At 42.1% G+C, this 23,095-nt stretch overlaps 1 protein-coding gene and 1 long non-coding RNA gene across 4 annotated transcripts in view; one reads left to right on the top strand and one right to left on the bottom strand.

The window, feature by feature from the left end:
- IL10RB (interleukin 10 receptor subunit beta) overlaps nucleotides 1-22,062 on the bottom strand; it is a 27,344-nt gene extending 5,282 nt beyond the window's left edge. Inside the window, exons 1-7 of one of the 3 annotated variants that reach the window (XM_050929574.1) lie at nucleotides 21,506-21,524; nucleotides 18,526-18,631; nucleotides 16,256-16,379; nucleotides 14,763-14,920; nucleotides 10,799-10,965; nucleotides 8,463-8,613; nucleotides 6,297-6,454 (exon numbers count right to left, since the gene is read on the bottom strand). In XM_050929574.1, the coding sequence (XP_050785531.1) occupies nucleotides 6,297-6,454; nucleotides 8,463-8,613; nucleotides 10,799-10,965; nucleotides 14,763-14,920; nucleotides 16,256-16,379; nucleotides 18,526-18,550 (783 nt within the window). In that variant the 5' untranslated portion in view covers nucleotides 18,551-18,631; nucleotides 21,506-21,524. Of the gene's footprint in view, nucleotides 1-6,296; nucleotides 6,455-8,462; nucleotides 8,614-10,798; nucleotides 10,966-14,762; nucleotides 14,921-16,255; nucleotides 16,380-18,525; nucleotides 18,632-21,505 lie in introns of all 3 variants that reach the window. The other 2 variants (XM_050929564.1, XM_050929554.1) reach the window with 2 other exon arrangements.
- Nucleotides 21,314-23,095, top strand: part of LOC127037797 (uncharacterized) — a 27,241-nt gene continuing 25,459 nt past the window's right edge. The window contains exon 1 of the long non-coding RNA XR_007770465.1: nucleotides 21,314-21,410. This is a non-coding gene — a long non-coding RNA (uncharacterized LOC127037797). The remainder of the gene's footprint in view (nucleotides 21,411-23,095) is intronic.

Below are 23,095 nucleotides of genomic sequence, written 5' to 3'. Positions count from 1 at the left end.
GGGGTATTGGTAGATCACAGGATGACTATGAGCTGCCAATGTGATATGGCTGTTAAAAAAGCTAATGCGGTTTTAGGATGCATTAGGCCAGGTATTTCCAGCAAAGATAAGGAGGTGTTAGTACCGTTATATAAGGCACTGGTGAGACCCCACCTGGAATACTGTGTGCAGTTCTGGTCTCCCATGTTTAAGAAGGATGAATTCAAACTGGAACAGGTTCAGAGACGGGCTACTAGGATGATCCGAGGAATGGAAAACCTGTCATATGAAAGGAGACTCAAAGAGCTTGGCTTGTTTAGTCTAGCCAAAGGAAGGCTGAGAGGGGGATATGCTTGCTCTTTATAAATATATCAGAGGGATTAATATTAGGGAGGGAGAGGAATTATTTAAGCTTAGTACCAAGAACGAATGGGTATAACTGGACACTAGGAAGTTTAGACTTGAAATTAGACGAAGGTTTCTAACCATTAGAGGAGTGAAGTTCTGGAATAGCCTTCCAAAGGGAGTAGTGGGGGCAAAAGACATATCTGGCTTTAAGATTAATCTTGATAAGTTTATGGAAGGGATGGTATGATGGGAGAGCCTAATTTTGGCAATTGCTCTTTGATTATCGCCAGATAAGTATGCCCAGTGGTTGGTGATGGTATGTTGGATGGGATGGGATCTGAGTTACTGCAGAGAATTCTTTCCTGAGTGTTGGCTGGTGAGTCTTGCCCACATGCTCAGGGTTTAGCTGATCGCCATATTTGGGGTTGGGAGGGAATTTTCCTCCAGGGCAGATTGGCAGAGGTCCTGGAGGTTTTTCGCCTTCCCCTGCAGTGTGGGGCATGGGTCACTTGCTGGTGGATTCTCTGCAGCTTGAGGTTTTCAGACCACAATTTGAAGACTTCAGTAACTCAGGCATAGGTTAGGGGTTTGTTATAGAAATGGATGGGTAGGGTTCTGTGGCCTGCTTTGTGCAGGGGGTCGGACTAGATGATCACATTGGTCCCTTCTGACCCTAGAATCTATGAATCTATAAATGGCCCCTTCCTCTCTCTCTTTCGGACCATCAATTCACTGCACCAGGAGGGACAAAGGAAGCAGCCATTGAACTGGAGAAGGGTCCTGACCTAAGCGGTTTGCTGAAGAGGATTACTGAAAGCATGTGATGAGAAAACCTTGCTTTGAATTCAACAGTTAAGTTAGGCACCAGTTGCATTTTATCTTTATTTTTCTTGTAACCATTTCTGATTTTCATGCCTCATTACTGGTACTCACTTAAAATCTCTTTTTGTAGTTAACAAACTTGTTTTATTGTTTTATCTAATCCAGTGTGTTTAAATTGAAGTGTCTGGGAAACTCCATTTTGGGTAACAAGATGTGTGCATATCATTTGTAGTAATAAAATCACAGACTCTATATAAACTTGCATTGTCCAGGAGAGGGCTGGACAGTACAGGACATACATTTCGGAGAGAAAATCTAATACTGGGGTGTTTTGGGGTACCCTGCAGTATAGCCAAGGCTGGTAAGAGCCAAGGTGTGAATGGTTGGCTGCAGCACATACACAGACATAGCTGGGAGTGACTTTCATGCTGGCGGCTGTTTGTGAGCAGTCCAGGCTAGAGGCTACAGCCGCAAAGCAATGTAAAGTGGACCCCAGGTTAGAGGGCAGGGATGATACTGCTACTCCTTAGTCTGGTTTGTACCCTGGTATGTCGCAGCTATGTGTACACTTAAACCACTAGAGAGGCACCATTGCAGTTGTGCTGCTGTAGTGCTTCAGTGTAGACACTCCCTAGTGACAGGAGGTGTTCTCTCATTGCTGTACTTAATCCACTTCCCTGAGAGGTGGTAGTGCTGTCTAAGCTGGGGGTTAGGTTGGTCTCATTATTAGGTTGGTTAGATTTTTCACACTCCTGAGTGAGGTATCTGGGTTGACCTAACTTTTTAACATAGACCTGCCCTAAGTATAGACATAGCATAAACAATAGAAGTCTGAAGAGAGACTCAAACAATAGACCTTAGGCGGTGTGAATTGCCCCATTCAGCTCAGGGAGGTGTTAAATTAAATGTCCAGTAAAGATGATTTAAACGTCAAGATTACTTTCTCAAGTCAAGGAGAGGGAGGGAGGGAGGATCACAGATCTATATAATTTAGTGTGAATGATGTCTCATGTTGACACAGCAAGTGGGTGGGATTTGGGAGCTATAACAATTCCCCTCCACACACACCCCAATTAAGAGGGCGCCAAGCCCAAAGGTCCCTGTAGAATTCAGAGTGAAACGATCATATACTGAACACTTTTTCAATCTGGTAAGAACAACAGTTCATTTTAGCAATTCACATGGGCAGAGTTTATTTGGGTGTGATGCTTAGTAGAGTACCACTCCTTTCCCCCCAATCTGACCCACCTGTTACTCTCCCTTAATACTTAAGAGTTTCAGAGATATCTGACTCCTTCACATAAACAACAGACTAGTGAATGTTACTCATTTTTGTCAGGGAACATGACCAGCCTTTTGTTAAGCAGAGAGCAGTTTGAACAAGTTACACGGTATCAGAATCTGCATGAAAAAACTGGAGGTTACACAGAATATTATGGATGTTAAGCAAATCATCTTATTGCTGTGCTGTTCTTATGTCCTTCATTTTGGCTTATTTAACGCTCAACTGGAGTTCTAAAATGAAATATTGGAGGTAGTTCTCAATGATTTCTCTTCCCCACCCCTCAAAGTAAAATAAAATAAAATTACATTACCCCTCCCAAACTCTACGTTTTAGGATGCATTTTGTTATGTTTTCCTACAAATGTCTAGCACAATGAAAATTTTAAGGGTCTTCTCTTCACAAAATACATATCTAACCTCCTTTAACTTTAAGGGGTATTGGTGTATTCTGAGGGGGGAAAGATCACCTGAAATGGAATTATGTATTTCTTCTAAATATTTACAGATTTCTTACACATACTTGCACTGAACATGGGTATTTTCAACTCACAAAGGGACGAGGCCCTCCTCCACGCTGGGACACATATTGCATATTAACTTGTTTTTAAAAATGAAGTGACCAGGGAGCAGATGAGGCAAAACATGATTACAAACTTCTTAGAAACACAAAGCACTCATTAAACATACGTCTTCTCCCTTCATTCTGGACAGTCTAAATCAGTGGTTTTCATCCTGTGGTCTGTGGACCTCTGCGGTTCCGCAGACTATGGCTAAGGGGACTGCAAAAGGTGACTACAAAAATAAAATTTCAGATCCCAGAAAAGGCATTCTGTTTTTCTGATCAAAATTACCTGAATATCCCCACCTGCTGTCAAACCCCGGAAGTGCTGTCATTACCACCGAAGCCCAGTTTAGAGCCCTCTCTCACACTGTGTCAAATGCTGTGCCAAGCACGTGCAACATTTATAATTGAATTCTGTACAGTCAGTTTTCAGTCTAAGACTTCTATGGTAGGGGTCTACAGACCACAGGTTGAATTTCCAAAGGGGTCGGCACCTTAATTTGAAATTTTTTAGGGTTCTGCTAATGAAAAAACCTTGAAAACCACTGGTCTAAATGGTACTTGGCTGTAATATTAAACCAACCACAAGAGGACAGCCTTTGGCTAAAATTTAGAATACAATCCACATGGCTTCTGTTTTGTATTCTTAACAGTCCTGAATAGAATTTATTTACCTATTTATTGAATTTAGGAATTGGGAGGCGGGTTGAAGAAAACATCCAGTTTCTAAAGCACCCACATAATTGGTAAAACAAGGTTTTATATCATTACCATGTGTGTAAATGACAAAAAACAAACAAACAAACAAAAAACCTACAAAAGATGAGCCTGGAAGCTTAAATTCATAACTTTGCTAGAAACTAAAAATCATGGACTGAGTAGAGACACAGGATTTATGGTTTATTAAAATAATATAACCCACTAACAACGCCTCCACCTACCCTTCTCTCTCTCTCTTTCTTTCCCTCATCACTGAAGGCGAGTTAATGGGCCACTTCACCTTGAACAGTCCCTTGAAATATGTGTCAACTATTTACGCTAGACCAGGGGTCGGCAACTCGGCAGAAGTGGTGTGCCGAGTCTTCATTTATTCACTCTAATTTAAGGTTTCGTGTGCCAGTCATACATTTTAACCTTTTTAGAAGGTCTCTTTCTATAAGTCTATAATATAGAACTAAACTATTGTTGTATGTAAAGTAAATAAGGTTTTTAAAATATTGAAGAAGCTTCATTTAAAACTAAATTAAAATGCTGAGCCCTTGGACTGGTGGCCAGGACCCGGGCAGTGTGAGTGCCACTGAAAATCAGCTTGCGTGCTGCCTTCAGCACCCGTGCCATAGGTTGCCTACCCCTGCGCTAGACAATCTGTTCCACCTTGTATTTAGCTGTGACACAGAGTATATTCCCCAGACCTGAAGAAAAGCTCTGTGAAGCTTGAAAGCTTGTCTCTATCATCAACAGAAGTTGATCCAATAAAAGATATCTCACCGACCGTGTCTCAGTGATATGGCTGAGCTTTTGAATGCTTCCTTTACCGCATTCTTTTAGAACATACCAGATGGGCAAGATTTCATCATTTACTAAAGAGCAACACTACTCTTACTCATGCTAAGTAGTGCCACAGAAATCAACAGAAACAGATGACAGAGTAAGGTACTTGGTTATGTCTATGCTAACAGAGTATATGCTAGTATAGCCCCCTTGATGCAGCATACACTGAAAGAAGAAGTTCTACCAGTATAAGAAAACCACATCCCCAAACAAGGTTAGTTGTGCTGTTAGAAGCCCTGTTCTGTTAGCACAATTGCATTTACATGGGGGGATGACTGCCAGCATAGCTATGTCACTATGGTGTGTGGTTTTGTCACACTCGACCTACTCAGCTATGTCAGTATAAATTTAAAGTGTAGCCCAGTCCCTATGCAGTGTGGGAGAAGGTTGTGGAATGAAGCCAACTAAATGCTGAATTGGTTCAAGTCTCATTAAATCACTATTTACACTCACTTGAACTACTGCTCAGTCCAAAGTCTTTGGCAGCAGATTAATCAACTTTTGCAGTTGATTAAGGGTTTGAAATGGCAGTCAACCACACAAGCAGTTTACGACAAATGAACTAAAGTAACCACAGGTGACATAGCTTATGTAGATCGTACCATATAGCTGCTAAGACTCATATCTATTATTTTGCAACATATATACTACACCTGGGTTCTTTTAGCTTGTGCGCTTAATAACCAGCATTACCCCATACATTCACTTCAGGCAAAACCCATGTGACACTAACACAGCTAGTTAACAGGCTGTAGAGTAGCAGCTGTGTTAGTCTGTATCCACAAAAAGAACAGGACTACTTGTGGCACCTTAGAGACTAACAAATTTATTTGAGCATAAGCTCTCGTGAGATACAGTCCACTTCATCAGATGCATGTAGTGGAAAATACAGTAGGAAGATATATATATTTACACAGAGAACATGAAACAATGGGTGTTACCATACACACTCTAACGAGAGTGATCAGTTAAGGTGAGCTATTAGCAGCAGGAGAGAAATGTCCCTCTGCCATGTACATTGGCCAAACTGGACAGTCTCTACGTAAAAGAATAAATGGACACAAATCAGACGTCAAGAATTATAACATTCAAAAACCAGTCGGAGAACACTTCAGTCTCCCTGGTCACTCGATTACAGACCTAAAAGTTGCAATATTACAACAAAAACTAAACAGACTCCAACAGAGACTGCTGAATTGTAATTAATTTGCAAAATGGACACCATTAAATTAGGCTTGAATAAAAACTGGGAGTGGATGGGTCATTACACAAAGTAAAACTATTTCCCCATGTTATTTCCCCGCCTTACTGTTCCTCACACCTTTCTGTCAACTGCGCAAATGAACCATTTTGATTACCACTACAAAAAGTTTTTCTCTCTCCTGCTGGTAATAGCTCACCTTAACTGATCACTCTCGTTAGAGTGTGTATGGTAACACCCATTGTTTCATGTTCTCTGTGTATATATATTATAGATAGATAGATAATCTTCCTACTGTATTTTCCACTGCATGCATCCGATTAAGTGGGCTGTAGCCCATGAAAGCTTATACTCAAATAAATTAATTAGTCTCTAAGGTGCCACAAGTACTCCTGCTTTTTTTTAATAGCTAGTTAACTATCCAAGTGCATGTGTAAGAATGAGGAACTACTGTCAGAAGGTTCACATGCATTAATCAGAAGAGTTGCAAGCTTTTCTGGGGTCTTTGACAGACAAGAGGCTCTCCTGGAAGAATAAAAATAGACAAACCTCCTTCAGATGTTGTGGAAAAGAATACGTAGGGCAGAAGACATATCTGGTCTGTCGATATATATATGAAAAGATAAAGAAACAGGCAGGAACTGATACTAGAACAACCAACATTGATACTAGAAGAACAGTGAGAATTATCCACACTGGAGTTACACCTGCAAGAGACAAGAAAAGAAATTCCTCTTAACCTGATTATTCTTTATTATTATTTTGAATACACAATTTTCAGAATTTAATTCTTGTAAGTGAATAAAATATTTTTTCCTCCACTTTTTCATATTAGCAACTATTTTGGTAAATGAACAAATACTTATTTTTGTTCCCAAATGGAAGAATGTCTCAACTTTGTTTTTACTTCAACCACTCATGACATTCTTACTAGGTAAGTTTAACCTATGGCCATGATATGTAAACATTTATAGAAAGAAAAAAATTCTAGGTAAATGGGGGGAGGGAGAAAGCAGGGTAACAACATATAAACTCTCAGTATACTTATTTCTGGATGCTTCAAACCAGAGCACTGAATTCTGTTTCTCTCTAAAGGAAAAATGAAATAATGGTAACAAAAATGACAACTAATTTGGAGGCGGTGGTAGTCCAAAATTCCTTAACTTCCAAAATACTGTGTCTTCTAAAGCTTGGTTTCATGGGGGTTGTCACAGCATGTGATACGAATAAAGATTGATCAAGGTATCACTTTAAAAGCTGTCTATGATTGTTAAGCAGCTGCTTACTAATTAGTCTGGGACTGCACTCTTCCTTTTAAATTGAAACACAAAGCTCTCTTCTAAGAGGAGGCCACCTGAGTGACGGTGGCTATTGCCACCATAAATAGCTATTCCATAGATAGCTATTGAGATGCAGTGGTTGGAAATTGTGGAGTGTTCAGCCAGTTTCCACTGTGAGGTTCGTACTACAAAAAATGAAAGACTGGAATACGGATTAGGCAATGCAGATGTTACATTGGACAATTTTTTATGATTGGCACTTACTGGTATAGTTGCATAAAAATAAAATATTTAAACAAAGAAACTAGTTTTTTATATTGAGAGTTGATAATAATGAAAGCTTTGGATTGCACCCAGACAAAAACATCTTGGGTAAAATCTTAGTCCTACTGGAGACAATGGCAACACTTCCATTGACTTCAGTAGGGCCAGGATTTCACTCCTTTGGAAGATGTACCTTAACTAATAAATTACATGCTTTTTGTAACCATGAAGAAAACCAATTATCTGGCATGCTTCCCTAGTTAAAGATTTTAAACATGAGAACAGAAAAAGAAAGCATGACTGAGCTCTAGCCATTTTTAAAAAAAAAATATTTCAAGAATGTAATTCTGTTACAAAATGTAAACAGAATCAGATTTTGCAATGCAGGGCCAAATTCTACTCTCCGCAGAGGTGAAAGTAAGCAGGTCTGGTCCTCAGCGGCAGGAGCTCTGGGCCCTTTAAATCCTTGCCCCAGCCCCGCAAAGCTCGGGGTTCCCCCTGGCGGCCAGAGCCCTGGGCCCTTTAATTTGCCCCTGAGCCCCGGGGGGCTCCCAGCCACCTCTTCATCTGGGAGCCCCTGGTTGATTTAAAGGCCCTGGGTCTCCTAGCCCCTGGTGTCCCAGGGCCTTTAAATTTTGAGAGGCCACGCCTCTTCCGGAAGAGGCCACGCCCCCTCAGGACTCCGGTAGTACCGGTAAGTCCTGTAAATTACTTTCACCCCTGACTCTCCGCTATACCTGTGGAAGCCAAAGGGTTCACAAACAAACATAAATTGGCTTATGAGTAGAGGACGTTTACGCCTGTGCAGAAGGGCCAGCACAAGAACTATGCAACACTTAAACTGCACTTAAATCTTGCTTTGAAGGGCTTTAGGGGTGCACGTGCCTCATATGGATTCTCTGCAGGGAGTACATTTAATGTGTTGTGTATCTTACTATTTGTAGTTATAAGAGACTGAATTGAAGCTCTTCTATTTTCTGGCATGAAGGTTTCAATTTTTTTTGCAAATTAGAGATACAATTGGATATCACAATGAACAATACGGAAGTACCAAAACATTTCTGAAGGTTTACATGCATGCTTTTGTTTCTTTTACATCAATCAATGAGTGTCTTACAGTGTTTCATAATTAATCAGCATGTTTATAATGTACTGGTGCATTAGCTATTACCATTATCAGTTGTCCTATCACAGAACTCTTCACTCAGTTTTCCTGTTTTGTTCCATTCAGGAATAACTGCTTGAACTTGAAGGCAATATATTGTCCAAGGGTCCAAACCAGATAATATTTCTGAGTTATATTTAGTATCTGTGGTTATAACCTACATCAAAGAAAAATACAGAAAATTCAAAGGCAAATTCAAGTTCCAATAAATTATCAAATTACAGCACTAGTTTTTAATTAGAACTCCATTTAGTAGTCTTTGCATTTGTAGCTGCACTATGGATTGGATTTACACATCTAGTTCTTGAAAAAAGTGAAAGTTTAAAATATCAACTGTTAAAACAGTTTTGTAATTTTCTGTATTACTTACTTGACAAGAATCAAAGAAAAGTTTCCTTTTAAGAATCACTTAAAAAGGACACTACAAATATTAAAATTAATTAGCTGTCTTCAAATTCCTTTTTCTATTTTAAAAATCCTATTGATGGTGAAAATAATCACCTTCCAAAACAAGAGCTGTAACAGCATTGAAATCCTAGCTCCTAAGCTGGTTGACCCAACAACAGGAAGTGGGCTCTAAGTTTGTTGTGATCAGACTTACAAGTAGTCTCCTTCCACTATGCCATAAAATAATTTTTCAAGAGACACACTGTAACAGAAAGAGGGACTCTAAAGCTATTATATAAATGTGCACAGAATTCTAAGTAGCAGTATTTCTTTTTAAAAACCATGTAACTAACAAAACCAAACAAGTATTCCATGCAGCATGCTCTATTTAGGGTTACATATGAAGACCATTCATGCTTTAGCTAATGTAGAATGTGGCACAGCTTAAAACAGCTGATCAATGTAAGTACTTTGTGTGCGGTTGTTCACAGCACAGACTTTTTATCTTATTCTGGGTGTGTTTAATGGTATTGATTTTAAGAGTATAAATCCTTATATGGTTAAGGAGGTGCTACCAAAAGAGATTGCCTCTCTCCCTATGCAAAGTCACATTAGGTGACACCAGCTAAAAGTGCTGTTACTTATAGACATGGCTTACAGTAAACTAGGATACTTTTTTTTTTTTTTTTTGGTGGGTATTAGGAGACTTGGTTGCTGTGAGGGAATAAATATACTTGAACAAACTATCCAAGTACTAACTTAAAAAAAAAAGATCTAATGAAATCCCATTGTCTGGCACTTCTTGGAAGCCTCTTTAGTCACTGAGGGAATCTCCCAGGTTTGCATTCAAGTACTGGAACCAGAGTATTCTTAGTGAAATCTCTTTTTGGGTAACTTGCTTCCCTTGGCAGTTTGCCGAAGGTTGCTTGACCAGGTATGGACTCACTGACTTTCCCTACAGAATAACATTCTCTTTTCCCCTCTCTTCCTCCATTATTTGTGAGCTGGGGCTAATAAGGTGTTAGGGATGAGAAGATTCCTTTATTTCTGGAACTGAATATTAAGTACTAGACTGGGAATTGTGAAGGATACCTAATATGAATCAGAATAATAGCTGCACCAAAGTCTTCATGTATAAAAATTTCCTCTGTTGCACAGAGATCTAGTATATTCCCACTGATATTGACAGAAATTTCTATCTTTCTTGGATCAAAAGCAGCATTCTATGACACTACAATTAACCTATTATTTATAACATTTTTTCCATGCATATAGTGTGGTGGAGTCTTTGGGGCTGTGGAACATGCCCACCTCTGGGGGAGAATGTCTGTCTGGCTTAGCAGAGGGTGACCTTAATGGAAGTGAAAGAGTAAACAGATTATGTCTGATGATAGTGAAGATGGTAGCAGGAGAGAGGAGAGAGACTGACCCTATAGCAGCAGCCATGTTAAGCATCCAAAATCCAGTCTTTTTTCAAGCCAGTATTGTACAATAGATATTCTAGCAAAACTGCTTGAATCACATATAATTTGGTTGTGGAGCAGCTATTCATCATCCCTAGATATTACCTATATAGGCACTTCTAAGTTGCATTTGTTTTTTTGTGCAGTGTGCATAGGTACTGTTGTGATGACTGCAGTATATACCATTGAAAAAATAAAAACATTGATGCATAAAGGGAACAAAACCTCATAATTTAATAACTATTTCTAACTATGGAAGGATAATGTATGCCTATTTAGTAGGTGGTTACTCATTCCCTCTGTCAGTTTGCTACTGAATGCAGGTTGTGACAATTATAAGTTGCTGATATCACTAACTTTCAGAGATCTTGCTTTTGCTTCAGCAATATTATGTCTCAGAACGTTATCAATATCGTATTATACCTAGAAATGCCTGTTCAAAGCTGCAGCTGTAAAGCAGAGTTACACAAGAGTCAGTTGAGCAAAAGTTACCTCCTCACTATTGCCTTTTTTCCAGTATAGCACCCTGTAAACCCAAGAGCCATAATATTTATTTAAAGGCCACACATGCGACTCTTGTACAGCGACAGGGCCTGTGAAATCTACATGCAAAGATCCGGATTCAGATTTCACTTTTACATCAGGTGGTCCAATGATTGCTAAATGAGAAGAGAGGAGAAAAAAAAAATCACAAAAATACAATCTTTCAATGTGTTCTCAGATTGATATTTTTATATGGTATACAGCACTACACCATATCACTATCATAATCTTATTTACTTGAAGAAAACTCTTTCACTTCAAAGAATCAAGGATAAATAAACTCTTCATTCACAAATGTGTCATAAAATGAATTTGTCTTTACACTTAAATAGACTAGCTTCCATTGCTATATACAGTATAATTGTAGCTGTGTTGATCCCGACCACAGAAGTTGGGCCAAGAAAAGATATTACCTTACCCACCCACCTCATTTAAATAGAAGACACTTTTGCTGTCTGTGCCTCCTCCACTCACTAAGCCACCCTCAGTTCTATCCTACCAGCTGCTTTCACTAGTGGAAAACGTAAGAATACTAAGGAACCCACTCCCAGGGCATCGTATTGCCTGCATTTCCCCACTGAGCTGCAGCTCAGAGACATCAGACTTCGCTGAGGAAACTTTCTGGTGAAGTGTTTTTATTGCTCTCTTCACTGCAACTCATTTGAGAAACTGCAACTCCTGAACTGCTTCTGAATTTATTCTTAGTTCTTTTTTTACATCAAAGGATATATTGTTATATTTTGAAACTGGTTCCTTTTACTGTATTTTTGTTCCACTAAATAACTTAGTTTAGTGAGTACTTTAGTCCTCAGCTAGGTTGTGTCTACAATGAACTTTCATAAACTCTATCAGTGTTCCACCTGTACCAGGTTGTAAAAATGCTGATGGTCAGTTTACACTAGCACTCCAACCATTGCTACCAGTAATGAAGTTACACCAGGGCCAGAGCATCAGTGGGAGATTTTAAGAAACAGCTCAATGAAGGCAAGGCTTTGCATTTTTCCAGAAATTCAAACCAGTTATTAAAACACTTCTGGCTGAGGCAGCCTTGGCTACATGGTAGTTCCAACTGGTTTTAAACTGGTTTAAAGTTATGGAAAAATTTCCCCATGGGTGACTCTGATGTTCCAAGGCTGCACCTACATATTAGGTACTTTCCCAACAACTACAACTCTGTTGGTGGTAATGCTGGTGGAAACTGTAAGACACACATGATATACCTGGCTAGGTGCTCTGAGCAGGATTAAACAATACTGTGGTAAAAATGACACAGTGATTAAGAGTCCTATCTACATTGCAGATTTCACCAGTGCTGCCAGGTCTTCTCCCTCAATTAGTTTTATACAGAGACTCTTTAGTCCAATTATAAATTGGTTTTTGAAGGTCAGTGTTGCTTAGAAGTTAACTCTTTCCTTGAAAATGTGAATCAAAATCCTGTTTTCAATGCAATTCTTTATAAAACACTGACTTGTTAATGGTTTTGTTCTCTGATATGGGGGTTCATGCAAAGTACTACTGTTTCTTCTGGCTTTACCCTAACTCGCATAGTATTTGTTAAATACTTCAATTTTCTATATTGTAGTACAACTTTTCTGTTCGGCCAGTTTTAATTCTCTCCAAGTTATGCTTTTGAAAAAAGACAAACCCCAAAAATGTGCTCTTTTTCCAAATTTCTTTTTCTTCCTTAAGTATTATATTTGCACTACTATATGCAACTAATCTTCCCCTTGTAACCATTTTCAGATTTCCTATAGAGTAACTGGTAATATGTCTTTTGTCCTACTGTGAGGGATTTTTCTCAATGAATACTTGAAACTCATCAGTGCGTTGAAGTCTTTTTAAAAAAACTCCTTCAAGAGTCAGTGCATGGATATGGGAGTGACTTTACAGAGAGACGTCCAAGTGAAGAGATCAAAGACCAATGGCCACAACATCTTATGAATTTAATATGGACAAATTATGTCATAAACATTGTCCTGGTATAAACAACAATTGCACTGGGAAAATGAGACTGGAAACAAACTCTGAAAATCAAGACTAGAAAGGTTAAGCTTTAAGTAAATCCAAGCCAAGCCAGAGAAGAAGGGAAAACTAAGAATTGTTTCTAGAGGTAAAGAAACCAAAGAGGCCTCTTGTGTAGCTTCCCATTGACATCTGTACAGTGGAGAAATGGAAGTTTTGGGTAGTAGACAAAATTGTGTTTGCTAATGGATGAAATAATTTTAAGAATGCATTGACAAAGATCCTGCTCCCCAAGAACTCAGACAACAGCACACTGCCCAAGATCTCTGCCATAAGAAAGTGTTGCAGTGCCAAGTTCCACTACCTTTCACACAAGATAGCAAACATCAAACATGGTACCTTCAAAATGATTTATTTTTATTGAAGAGTAAACTTTTTCCCCTTGAACATATCCAAATATAGGATGGGGGGAAGGGGGGAGGAGGGTTAATTCCCCCCTTCCTCGCTTAGTGACAAGACAGTAGCTGAACTGATTTAAATTTGTAGGAAGTTAGAATCCTTGGATATAAAGCACTCTTGCTCTAAAAATTTGTATGCAATATTTTTTTAGGGGGTAAAATATATATGTGTTAAAATCCCTCAAAAGATGTCTCAGAATGGAAGAGTCAGTGATGACCTACACATACTTTTGATCTTACTATATTTTCTGTACTCCTGGGGGAATTCTGCATCACTTCATGTGTGCATAATTAATGAGCCATGCATATTTTTAATTTTTTTGCATAGAAAAAGGCTTCTGCCAGAAAGTTGCTGCACTTCTGCCTTTTGCCTACCAGAAGGCGCTGTGGCAACAGAACAAAGCAGCAGTTTCCAGCCAGTTAGGGAGAAGAAAGAGCCTGCCTTCTTCACAGCGCCTGTCAGGCCAGGTCAGGAGATATGGGGAGACAGACAGTATCGGGCTGCTGGGGGGAGGGTCACATAGGGGCTCATAAGAGCTGGTGGGGGAAGACAGACTGGGGCAGGGGCTGAATGGGAGTGGAGGCAAAGAGCCACAGTGGGAAGGGAGGTGCAGGGCCACACAGGCACAGGAGGGTGGCTGGGGGGCGGGGAACAGAGACACATGGTGAAAGGGAAGGATGTGCAGGGCCACATGGGGATGGAGCGAGTAGGTGTCCAAATGGGGATGTAGGGACACGTGGACAGGGGGTACAACGACATGTGGGGGTGCAGGGAAACATGTGGAAAGGGGCAGATGTGCCTGACTGAATGGGAGAGGCTAGGGATCAGCCAGGGTCTGCATGGAGGAAGTTCCCTAACAATCCCTCCCTGCCCCTCTCCCCCCCCAAATCTGTTCCACACTTTTCCCACCCACACTCAACAGCCCTCCAAGTTCACACCCAAGCTCCTGCTCAGCAATTACTTCCCTCTCTCTCAGCTCCTCCATTACCCCTAACTCCCCCAAGCCTTTGCACTGCTACTGAGGGGTGCAGGAAATACGTTTCTGTATTGTAGTTTAAATGAATTATTACTCTAAATTCTGTATTAATATGCCTAGTAAGGAATCTATTTGCCAAAAGACATTTCCTGAATCTTTGTATGTCTATATTGTTACAGACATACTTGCTGACAGGTATTTTGAAATAAATGACCAAAAATAATTGAAACTTCTGTTATTCTGACAAATTAAATATGCAGAATTTGAAAATATTGTAAGCAGAATGTTTAATTTTTTGATGCAGAATTCCCCCAGGAGTATTTCTGAAAGCAACTCTCCTCTCCCCAAAAAGTATACCAAATAGGGCTCGGATATTTCATACTTTACTTAAAAAAATTGGTAAATTTAAAACAATCTGTATTTTAATATCGCTACTTATTCAGATTAATTGCAATTTTACTTAATTAACAGTTCGTTATTAGTGGGCAAAAGTCTTCCGTGTAGGGGAAGCCTTACTGTCATCAAGTGGCTTAAAGATGATGTTCACCCAGTCTGATTTTTCGTTCTCTGATTCAGCCCTGACTCGCAAGGTGTATTCTCCATATACAGGCAGAGAAGAGAAGTCACACTCCGTGATGACAATGTTCACACACATATTCCTGTTATAAAGACTGCTGTATAAGAGGCAAAAGAATTGCATCTGAGTCATATATTAGGAACAAGAAAATATCCTTCATTTCCGTGAAGCAGGTAAGTGGCAGTACTCACTCACCATGTATTAACATTGCTAATTACTAGTCAGGCAAAAATCATTAGCTGAAAAAAATAAGAACGTTGATATATCTATTACACATACTTATATATAGGCATTAGACACTTGTAACATCTATTAGGATAGTCTATTATTGCTTTATGATTAAGGTAGAGATTAAGGTGACCGTTCAGCAAAAAGCACGCTGTTGCTCTGACTTGACACCTGCAAATCCTGACTGAGCACACAGAAAATGCCTGATACCACAGCCAAGTTCAACTATGCCGAATTTTCAGTCTAATTTTCACCCTTCCTTTGGATAGGCCTTACACTCTCCTAATCTTTCACTATATGTCCAGGTCTTGAATGGATACTAGTTAATATGTGGAATGTTACATCTGTTTTGTACTTAGAGCCCACCCTGGAATAGAAGCTTGGTATCCTGGCAGTCTGGGGGTCCCACACATCCCTCGTACCTTCTCCCCGCTGACTGACATAGCAGACACGCTTACTTTATGTTCTACATCATTTTAGAGGCCCTTTCTCAGCAGGCACCTGTCTGCCATTCCCCTCCCTAAGGTCCTACTCTTTCTTTGCCAAGAAATGACCCTTTTGATTCATCGGGATAATTTGCTGTCTGGATTTTGTTCAGCTACTGAAGCAGCCAGGGATCTAATACTAGACTAGGGGAGTCCTCAGCCTTCTTTAAAGCGCTCCCCACAAAATCCTTCTCCTCCCAGACAAAGACCAATCTGGAGGGAAAAAATGGGAAAAATTCCTGACAAAATGAGGCCTCAGAGTAAGCTGCTGAGAACCTCTGCTTTGGAGCAAGAGGCAGCAGACAGGGGAACATTCTTGCTGCACTTCACTAGCCATGTCTGTAGAGGGCCCTGACAAACAGATTGCTCTAGGGGAAAAAGTGGAACCTGTTGCCTGCATTAGAAATTGGAAAACATGGGAGAATGCATTAGTACTAAGCCTGTTGAAGTAGTAGTTTCCTATGACAGAGAATGTAAATGTACATGTAGCTGACTATTGACTGTGTTTCCCACACCAGATGAATATGTGACAAACTAATGAATATTAACAACTATAAAGGGTATAGGTATCTAGCTCAGGAGAAGGTGTCTTATGTGCATAAACCAAAAGAAAGGTCTATGTCTTGGGGAAAAAGAAGTCACAAGAACACAATACCATAAACTGTAAGTTTGTCTAAGACATCTTCCAAAGGTAAATACACAAAGCTCCTTAAACCTACCTTATAGATTCGACCGTATAAGTAATATTTTCTTTGTGAATAGTGGGTGGATCCCACTGTAGAGTGCTTTTCAAGTTAACTGAATTAATTGTTACATTTTTTGGTTCTGGCACTATTCCAAATGCTGAAAAACAAAAACCACTGTAATATATGTTCTTTCAATGACTAAGTAACAAATAACCCTTTTTGAAAACTGGAAAAGAGACTAGAAGTATTGCTGGAATATACACATACTGCACTGCTAAGCTAACTAGTAGTTTCCCTGACTACTGAGTTATGATCATCATTTTGATTCTTTACAGATGAGTCAGAAATTATACCAGCCAAGACAGCTACAGAGCACGGCTCTTACTGTTGTGCTTCAGAGCTGATTTCATTTTATGCCACAAGAGAGAAACCAAACAATGTGTATGCTCTTTAAGAAAAAAAAAAACTAATTAGCAATTTTATGTGCATATTTTAGATGTAAAGATGCATGACACTAATGTGTGAGAAGTACACTCCATGCATCTGCACAAGACAGAAACTAAATTTTAACACAGGAACTCCATTTCAAGTATAGAGTTTACTTCCTCAAATGTGACCTCTTCCTGTACCCATAAAATTTCAGTCAGAATGTCCATTAAATTAGAAGAAAACGTGACATATACATGATTTGGATCTAGAATTTTTGATTTAAAGAAATTCTGGCATTTCACTTTCCTCCTTGCCAAATGAGCTTGTGAGGTGAAATCCTGGGCTAATTAAAGTCAATGGAGGAAGTGGAAACAGGTTTTCATCTACAGCCATCAAGATGTTTCCTGATCTGCTTCATACTGAGGATATGTTTATGCTATAGAGACTATACTGGCATAGACCCATATTGCAGATGCAGTCCACACCAACAGAGAGAGAGTTTTTCTGTCAGTGTAGGAACACCACCTACTTGGAAGCTATTAGCTGTGTTCATGGAAGCAGTCTTGTTGTGTCTATACTGGGGGGTTTGTCACCTATGTTGATCCGGGGTGTGAATTTTCACACCCCTGAACAAGTTAGCTATGTCAATATAACTTTTCATGTAAACTAAGATGAAGCTACTGTAAATGGACCAAGTTCAAAACTCTGTCTCTCTGTCCCAGGTTAGCAGTGCTGTAGAGATGTTATGCTCAATCACTGGAAATAGGAAGGTATGGACTCCCATACACTCTAGAACATCTTCTGTGGCCAACTGAAGAGTGCCACTGACTGGCTCCAAATGAAGTCACATCCAGTCCCCTACGGACCATCTACACTAGGGCCTTGTTGAACTAATTACTAATTTTTCAGCAATGGTGCAGCTGCACCAATGCTTCCAACGGGCATAAGGTCCAGTATAGACAATTGTTTTTCACCCCATTTCATTTTCAGAGCTCTACACCATTGCTGAAGAACTGGAAAGAAATGTCCAATTTCCTAGTGTAGAAAATAATCTAAGAAAATAATCGGTTGCAGACAACATGAGGTAACATTGTTTTGGCAAAGCAGCCTTCTGGCTGGCTCAAGCAGCTTCCATTGTACCTCATTTTCTCCAAAGGGGCTACACAACTCTCCACACTCACAATTTCAACACAACATAAATAAAAATGACCTGGAAAGGGAAGTGGCTTTGTGCCCCTTTTCATTTCTTTATGATGTATAAAGAGGTGTGTAAGATTTATGTTTAAAAAAAGTTCTGCTTGGTGCTTTCTCCACCTCTCCTAAAAATCAGATCTGGTCTGTCTGACTGGTGAACTAATTAAAAAACAACATCAAAGGAGGCAAGAGCCTCAGCTCTCTGCAATTCAGAAGAGCAGGGATTTTAGACTATTTGAAGTTTTAATTTTTATCATCTATTTGACTCAACTACCAAATGAGCCCTTCATTAAAATTTCATCACCCCCATCTTCATCTAAGATGGGAGAGCTCACAATAAGCATCTTCACAAATGTCCTCCAGCAAAACCATAAAAGGAAAAACTTGACAAGCTTGTTATTTGCAATGTAAAAACAAATAGGAAATAAACAGATAATTTAATTTGTGAAATAAAATGGTCCTCCCAAAATATCCCCCCAGTTTCAGGCTCAGATCCATTTAAAAAGAAATTCCTTTCAGATCACTTTTAAGACTTTATACGATAGTCTTTTGCTATAATCACAGGCCCAGATTTTCAGCTGTTGTAAACTGCGGTAGCTCTATCTGGCCATAGTATAAATGTTATGTTAAAATGTTTGTTGTTCAAATTTCATTTAAAATATAAATATCAGCTTCAGTACCTGCTATTTTCTTCAGTTGCTGCATGGAATCTGGGATGTTTCAATTATACAGACATATTCCTCCTACACAAATCACACAGTCTTTGGCTGATTGATGCACTTAGATCTGCAGGGGTGGGCAAACAACAGCCTGTGAGCCACGTCCAGCCCATCAGACCTTTAAATATGGCCCTCGAGGTCCTGCTAGGGAGTGGGGTCAGGAGTTTGCCTTGCTCCGCGCATGCTGTGGCTTCACGCAGCTCCCAGAAGCCACGGTATGGTCCCCCCAGCTCCTATGTGTAGGGGCAGCCCGGGGGCTCCAGACGCTGCCCCCACCCCAAGTGCTGGCACTGCAATGGGACCTTCAGGTATGGTGCCTGTAGATGAGGCAGCACACAGAGCCACCTGGCCACGCCTCCACATAAGAGCTGAAGGGGGGACATGCTGCTGCTTCCGGGAGCTGGTTAGCGTAAGCAGCGCCCCGAGTCTGCATCCCTGACTTCCTCCCGTGCCCCAACCCCCTGCCCTGATCCCACTCCCACCCTTTGAACCCCTTTGTTCCAGCCTGGAGCACCCTCTTGCACCCCAAACCCCTCATCCCCAGCCCCACCCCAGAGCCTCCCCCTCCACCCAGAGCCCTCCCTCACCCCGCCCCAACCCCCTGCCCAGAGCCCCCTCCCGCATTCCTAACCACTTAGCCCTAGCCTGGAGTCCCCTCCTCCGTCTCATTTCTGGCCTCACCCTGGAATCCACACCCCCAGCCCAGAGCCCCTCCCACACCCAACCCACTGTCCCCTCCCATACCCTGAACCCCTCTGCTCTACCCCCAGTCCCCTCCTACACCCCAAACCCCTCATCATTGGGATCACCCCAGAGCCCACACCTCCAGCCGGAGCCCTCACCTCCTCCCAAAACCCAACCCCCAATTTTGTGCGCATTCATGGCTCACTATACAATTTCCATACCCAGATGTAGCCCTCAGGCCAAAAAGTTTGTCCACCCCTGATCTGGTGGGTTAAATTCTCTTTGTTCATAGTCTTTTGATTTCAATAGAATTATACCCATGCAACTGAGAGGAAAATCTGACTCTTAATATTTAATTAATACAAAAGATCAGCCAAAGATCTTTCCCTAATCATACATCTTATAAACAAGATATTAGACTGCAGCAATATTTAAACTCTAGAGTAAATGTACACTAGACTGATATTTTGAAAATGAAAAGGTTCTGAGTTGGCCAAGTGGCCCCAGCACAAGGGTTTTAAAGATAGGGATTTCTCAGATCTGGGTCTTTGGGAAGTCCTGAGAATCAAGCAACTCAGCAGAGTTCTGGGACGGTCAGGAATGAAAACAACTTTACATTTAATTGCAAGAATCAGTGAACTCGATTCCGCTGCAATAGCCGGTGCATACAACATAGGCATGATTTTTTTTTCTGACCATTGTCTGCTTTTTTCAATTGGTAGCACTGAGCAGAGGGTCAGGGGTATGACAGGAGTAAGCAAGATATGATAAGTAATTCTTCCACTCTATTGAGTGCTGATAAGGCCTCAGCTGGAGTAATGGGTCCAGTTCTGGGCACTACATTTCAGGAAAGTGGACAAATTGAAGAAAGTCTGGAGGAGAGCAACAAAAATGATTAAAAGTCTAGAAAACATGACCTATGAAAAAACATTGAACAAAACTGGGTTTAGTCTGGAAAAGAGAAGATTGAGGGGGGGCCTGATAAGAGTTTTCAAGTACATAAAAGGTTGTTACAAAGAGGAGGCAGGCCAGGGGCCAATGGCCCCATCAGTTTTAAAAGTGGGAGGCTATGCCCTCCCCCTTTTTACTGGCCATAAGGATGAACGTGGGGAGGGGGGAAATGAGGTGGATAGGAGCGAGTAGGGGCTGGGTTCTTAGGAGGATGAGGTGGTGTGGGGGTGGAGCCATGGTTTGGGCACTGATTGTCCCGTATTTTTAGGGAGCTTCCGCCGCTCCTGGGAGGAGAGTGAAAAACTGTTCTTACCGTTTGAGGATGGGAGCAGCAGCAATGGGCTTAAATTGCAGTAAGGGCGGTTTAAGTTGGACATTAGGAAAAACTTCCTGTCAGGGTGGTTAAGCCCTGGAATAAATTGCCTAGGGAGGCTGTGGACTCATTAGAGCAGGTTAGACAAACACCTGTCAGGAATGGTCTAGTTATTACTTAGCTGCAAGTGCATGGGACTGGACTAGATGACCTGTTGAGGTCCCTTCCAGTCCTACATTTCTATGGTTTGATAATCAGTCCCCTTGGAGAACTACCCAACCAACCCCTCTCAACTCCCATAGTGCCAGGAAGCAAATTGGGGACATCTGTCACCGTCCGGTGCCATGGATGTGTTTCAGCACCATGTTCTTTCTTGGGAGCTATGGGGACAGGAAGAAAACATGCCTGCCTCAAGTGGCCGGCTAAGCTGGAAGGAAAGTCAGGCTTGGCCTACGGCTGTGGAGAGGGGAAAGCCTGAGATGGCGTTGGCCAAACATCCAAGTTTAAGGGCAAAACTCCGGCCCCCTTGAAGTCGATGGGAGTTTTGTGATCCAGGTGGGAGGGGGGGAGAGAAGGGGGGAGGGAGGCAGGATTGCATCAAGTTCTCCCCTGGATCTAAACCGATCTAATTATGTTCCCTCAAACCCCTCCTCCCAACTCTCTCTGCGGGGCTGCTTACAGACCAGGTGCCAAGGGTTTGGCTGCTGGCACACAGCCCCGCCTGGGGGCCAAGCCCCTCCCAGCCTGCCCTAGCCCGCCTCCTCCCCGGCCCCAGGCTGGGGCAGGGCCCGGCCCGGCTCTGCGTGCGCCCAGCGTCACGGCTCGTTCCCCGGCCCAGCCACTGGGGGCTCCCTTGGGAAAGGGGCGCTGGCGGGGAAAGTGCCGGAGCCCCGCAGTGGTAGGCGTGGCCCTGGACCCGCGGGAAAGTAGCCAGGCGACCCCCCCCCCCCCGCCTCCCTACCGCCCCCCGGCAGGAGCGCCCCCGGCACTCACCCGAGCAGAGCAGGCAGCCGGCCACCAGCGCCAGGAAACGCCGGGCCATGGCCAGGGGCTCGGGGTCCCCCTGGCTGCCCGCGGGGTGCGGCAGAAGCGGCCGCCTGGCCTCTGCCCAGCGGAGGCCCCCAGCTCGCCGCCCCAGAGCGCTTTCCCAGCCCGGCACCTGGTCCCGCCTCCGCGCTGGGCGAGCGCTCCCTGCCCGGCCCGGCTCGGCTCCCCTTCCTACAGGTGAACTCCGTCCCCTGTGCGGCGAGCTGGGAGGAAACGCGCCGCCCGCTGCGCTCGCAACCGCCCCCGCAGCAGCCGGGCCCTGCGCCTTGCAGAGCAGAAGCAGCCGGGCTCAAGCTGGGGCAAAGCGAAAGCTCTGGGGGGCGGAGGCGTTTGCTGGCAGCTCCCTGTATCCCGCGGGGGGCAGGAGCACAAACCAATCCCCCGCCAGCTGCAGGCGGACAGAGCGCCCAGGCCCCGGGAGGGAGAGACCCAGCGCTGAGATCATTCGAGTCCCCCGACTGGGTGTAAATCGATCTTTACGGCTCTCCCCTTTAGCCACCCACGAGCTCGTTCTCCTGGTGTGGATCTCCTGTTCTACCTTCTTGTATTGTGGCAAAGGTGGCGGGCGGGAGTTTACAAGAAAAAGGCGCCGTGCCGTACTGCAGCTTTGTAACTCTTACTGTACCACTTTGTAACTATCTGTTGTATCGAGCACCACAGTATCAAAGAGAAACGCTCCCTTCTTGCATTTATCCACCCCTGGAACAAATCATGCCGGGGCAAAAGCCGTTGGTTGCTAAAGGGAAATATAATTCTCTTTATGAATATAGTATATTTTTCTGGGACCATCTGTCCTCTTTGTCATAGTAAATGTATATAAAAATCCCAATCTTACCTACTGCACATACATATAAAAATCTCTTAACAATCATACATTTGTAGCTATTCCCAATGGGTCAAACCCTGTTTAGGTACAGAGCATCTTCAGCTGCCATTGAAATCAATAGAGTTGACAATGCTCAGCACATACACAAGTATACATCTAGATCAGTGTACCCATAGGGGTACACAGAGATCTTCCAAAGGCTTTATCAACTCATCAAGATAATTTGCCAAGTTTTACAACAAACTACATTAAAAGCACTAGCAAAGCCAGTACAAACTAAAATTTCATACAGACAATGACTTGTTTATACTGCTCTATAGACTATGTACAATATTTATATTTCAATTGATTTATTTTGTAATTATATAGTAAAAATTAGAACATAAGCAATTTTTCAGTAATAGTGTGCTGTGACACTTTTTTGTATTTTATGCCTGATTTTGTAAGCAAGTAGTTTTTAAGTGAGGTGAAACTTGGATATGCAAGACCAATCAGGTGCCCGAAAGGGGCACAGTAGTCTTGAAAGGTTGAGAACCACTGATCTAGATACTCCCCATCACTATAGTACCTGAGTGCCTTGCAAACTTTAGATCATCTTCACAGCACCCCAACAATCTAGAGAAATATTATCCCTACTAGACAGAGGAGGAACAGAAGTACAGGGACATTAAGGGCCTGATTAGATATAAGGAGTCCCATCACTTCAGTCT

Source organism: Gopherus flavomarginatus, chromosome 1, assembly GCF_025201925.1.
Source record: "Gopherus flavomarginatus isolate rGopFla2 chromosome 1, rGopFla2.mat.asm, whole genome shotgun sequence".
NCBI lineage: Eukaryota > Metazoa > Chordata > Testudines > Testudinidae > Gopherus > Gopherus flavomarginatus.
This window is presented reverse-complemented; position numbering and strand designations above follow the sequence as displayed.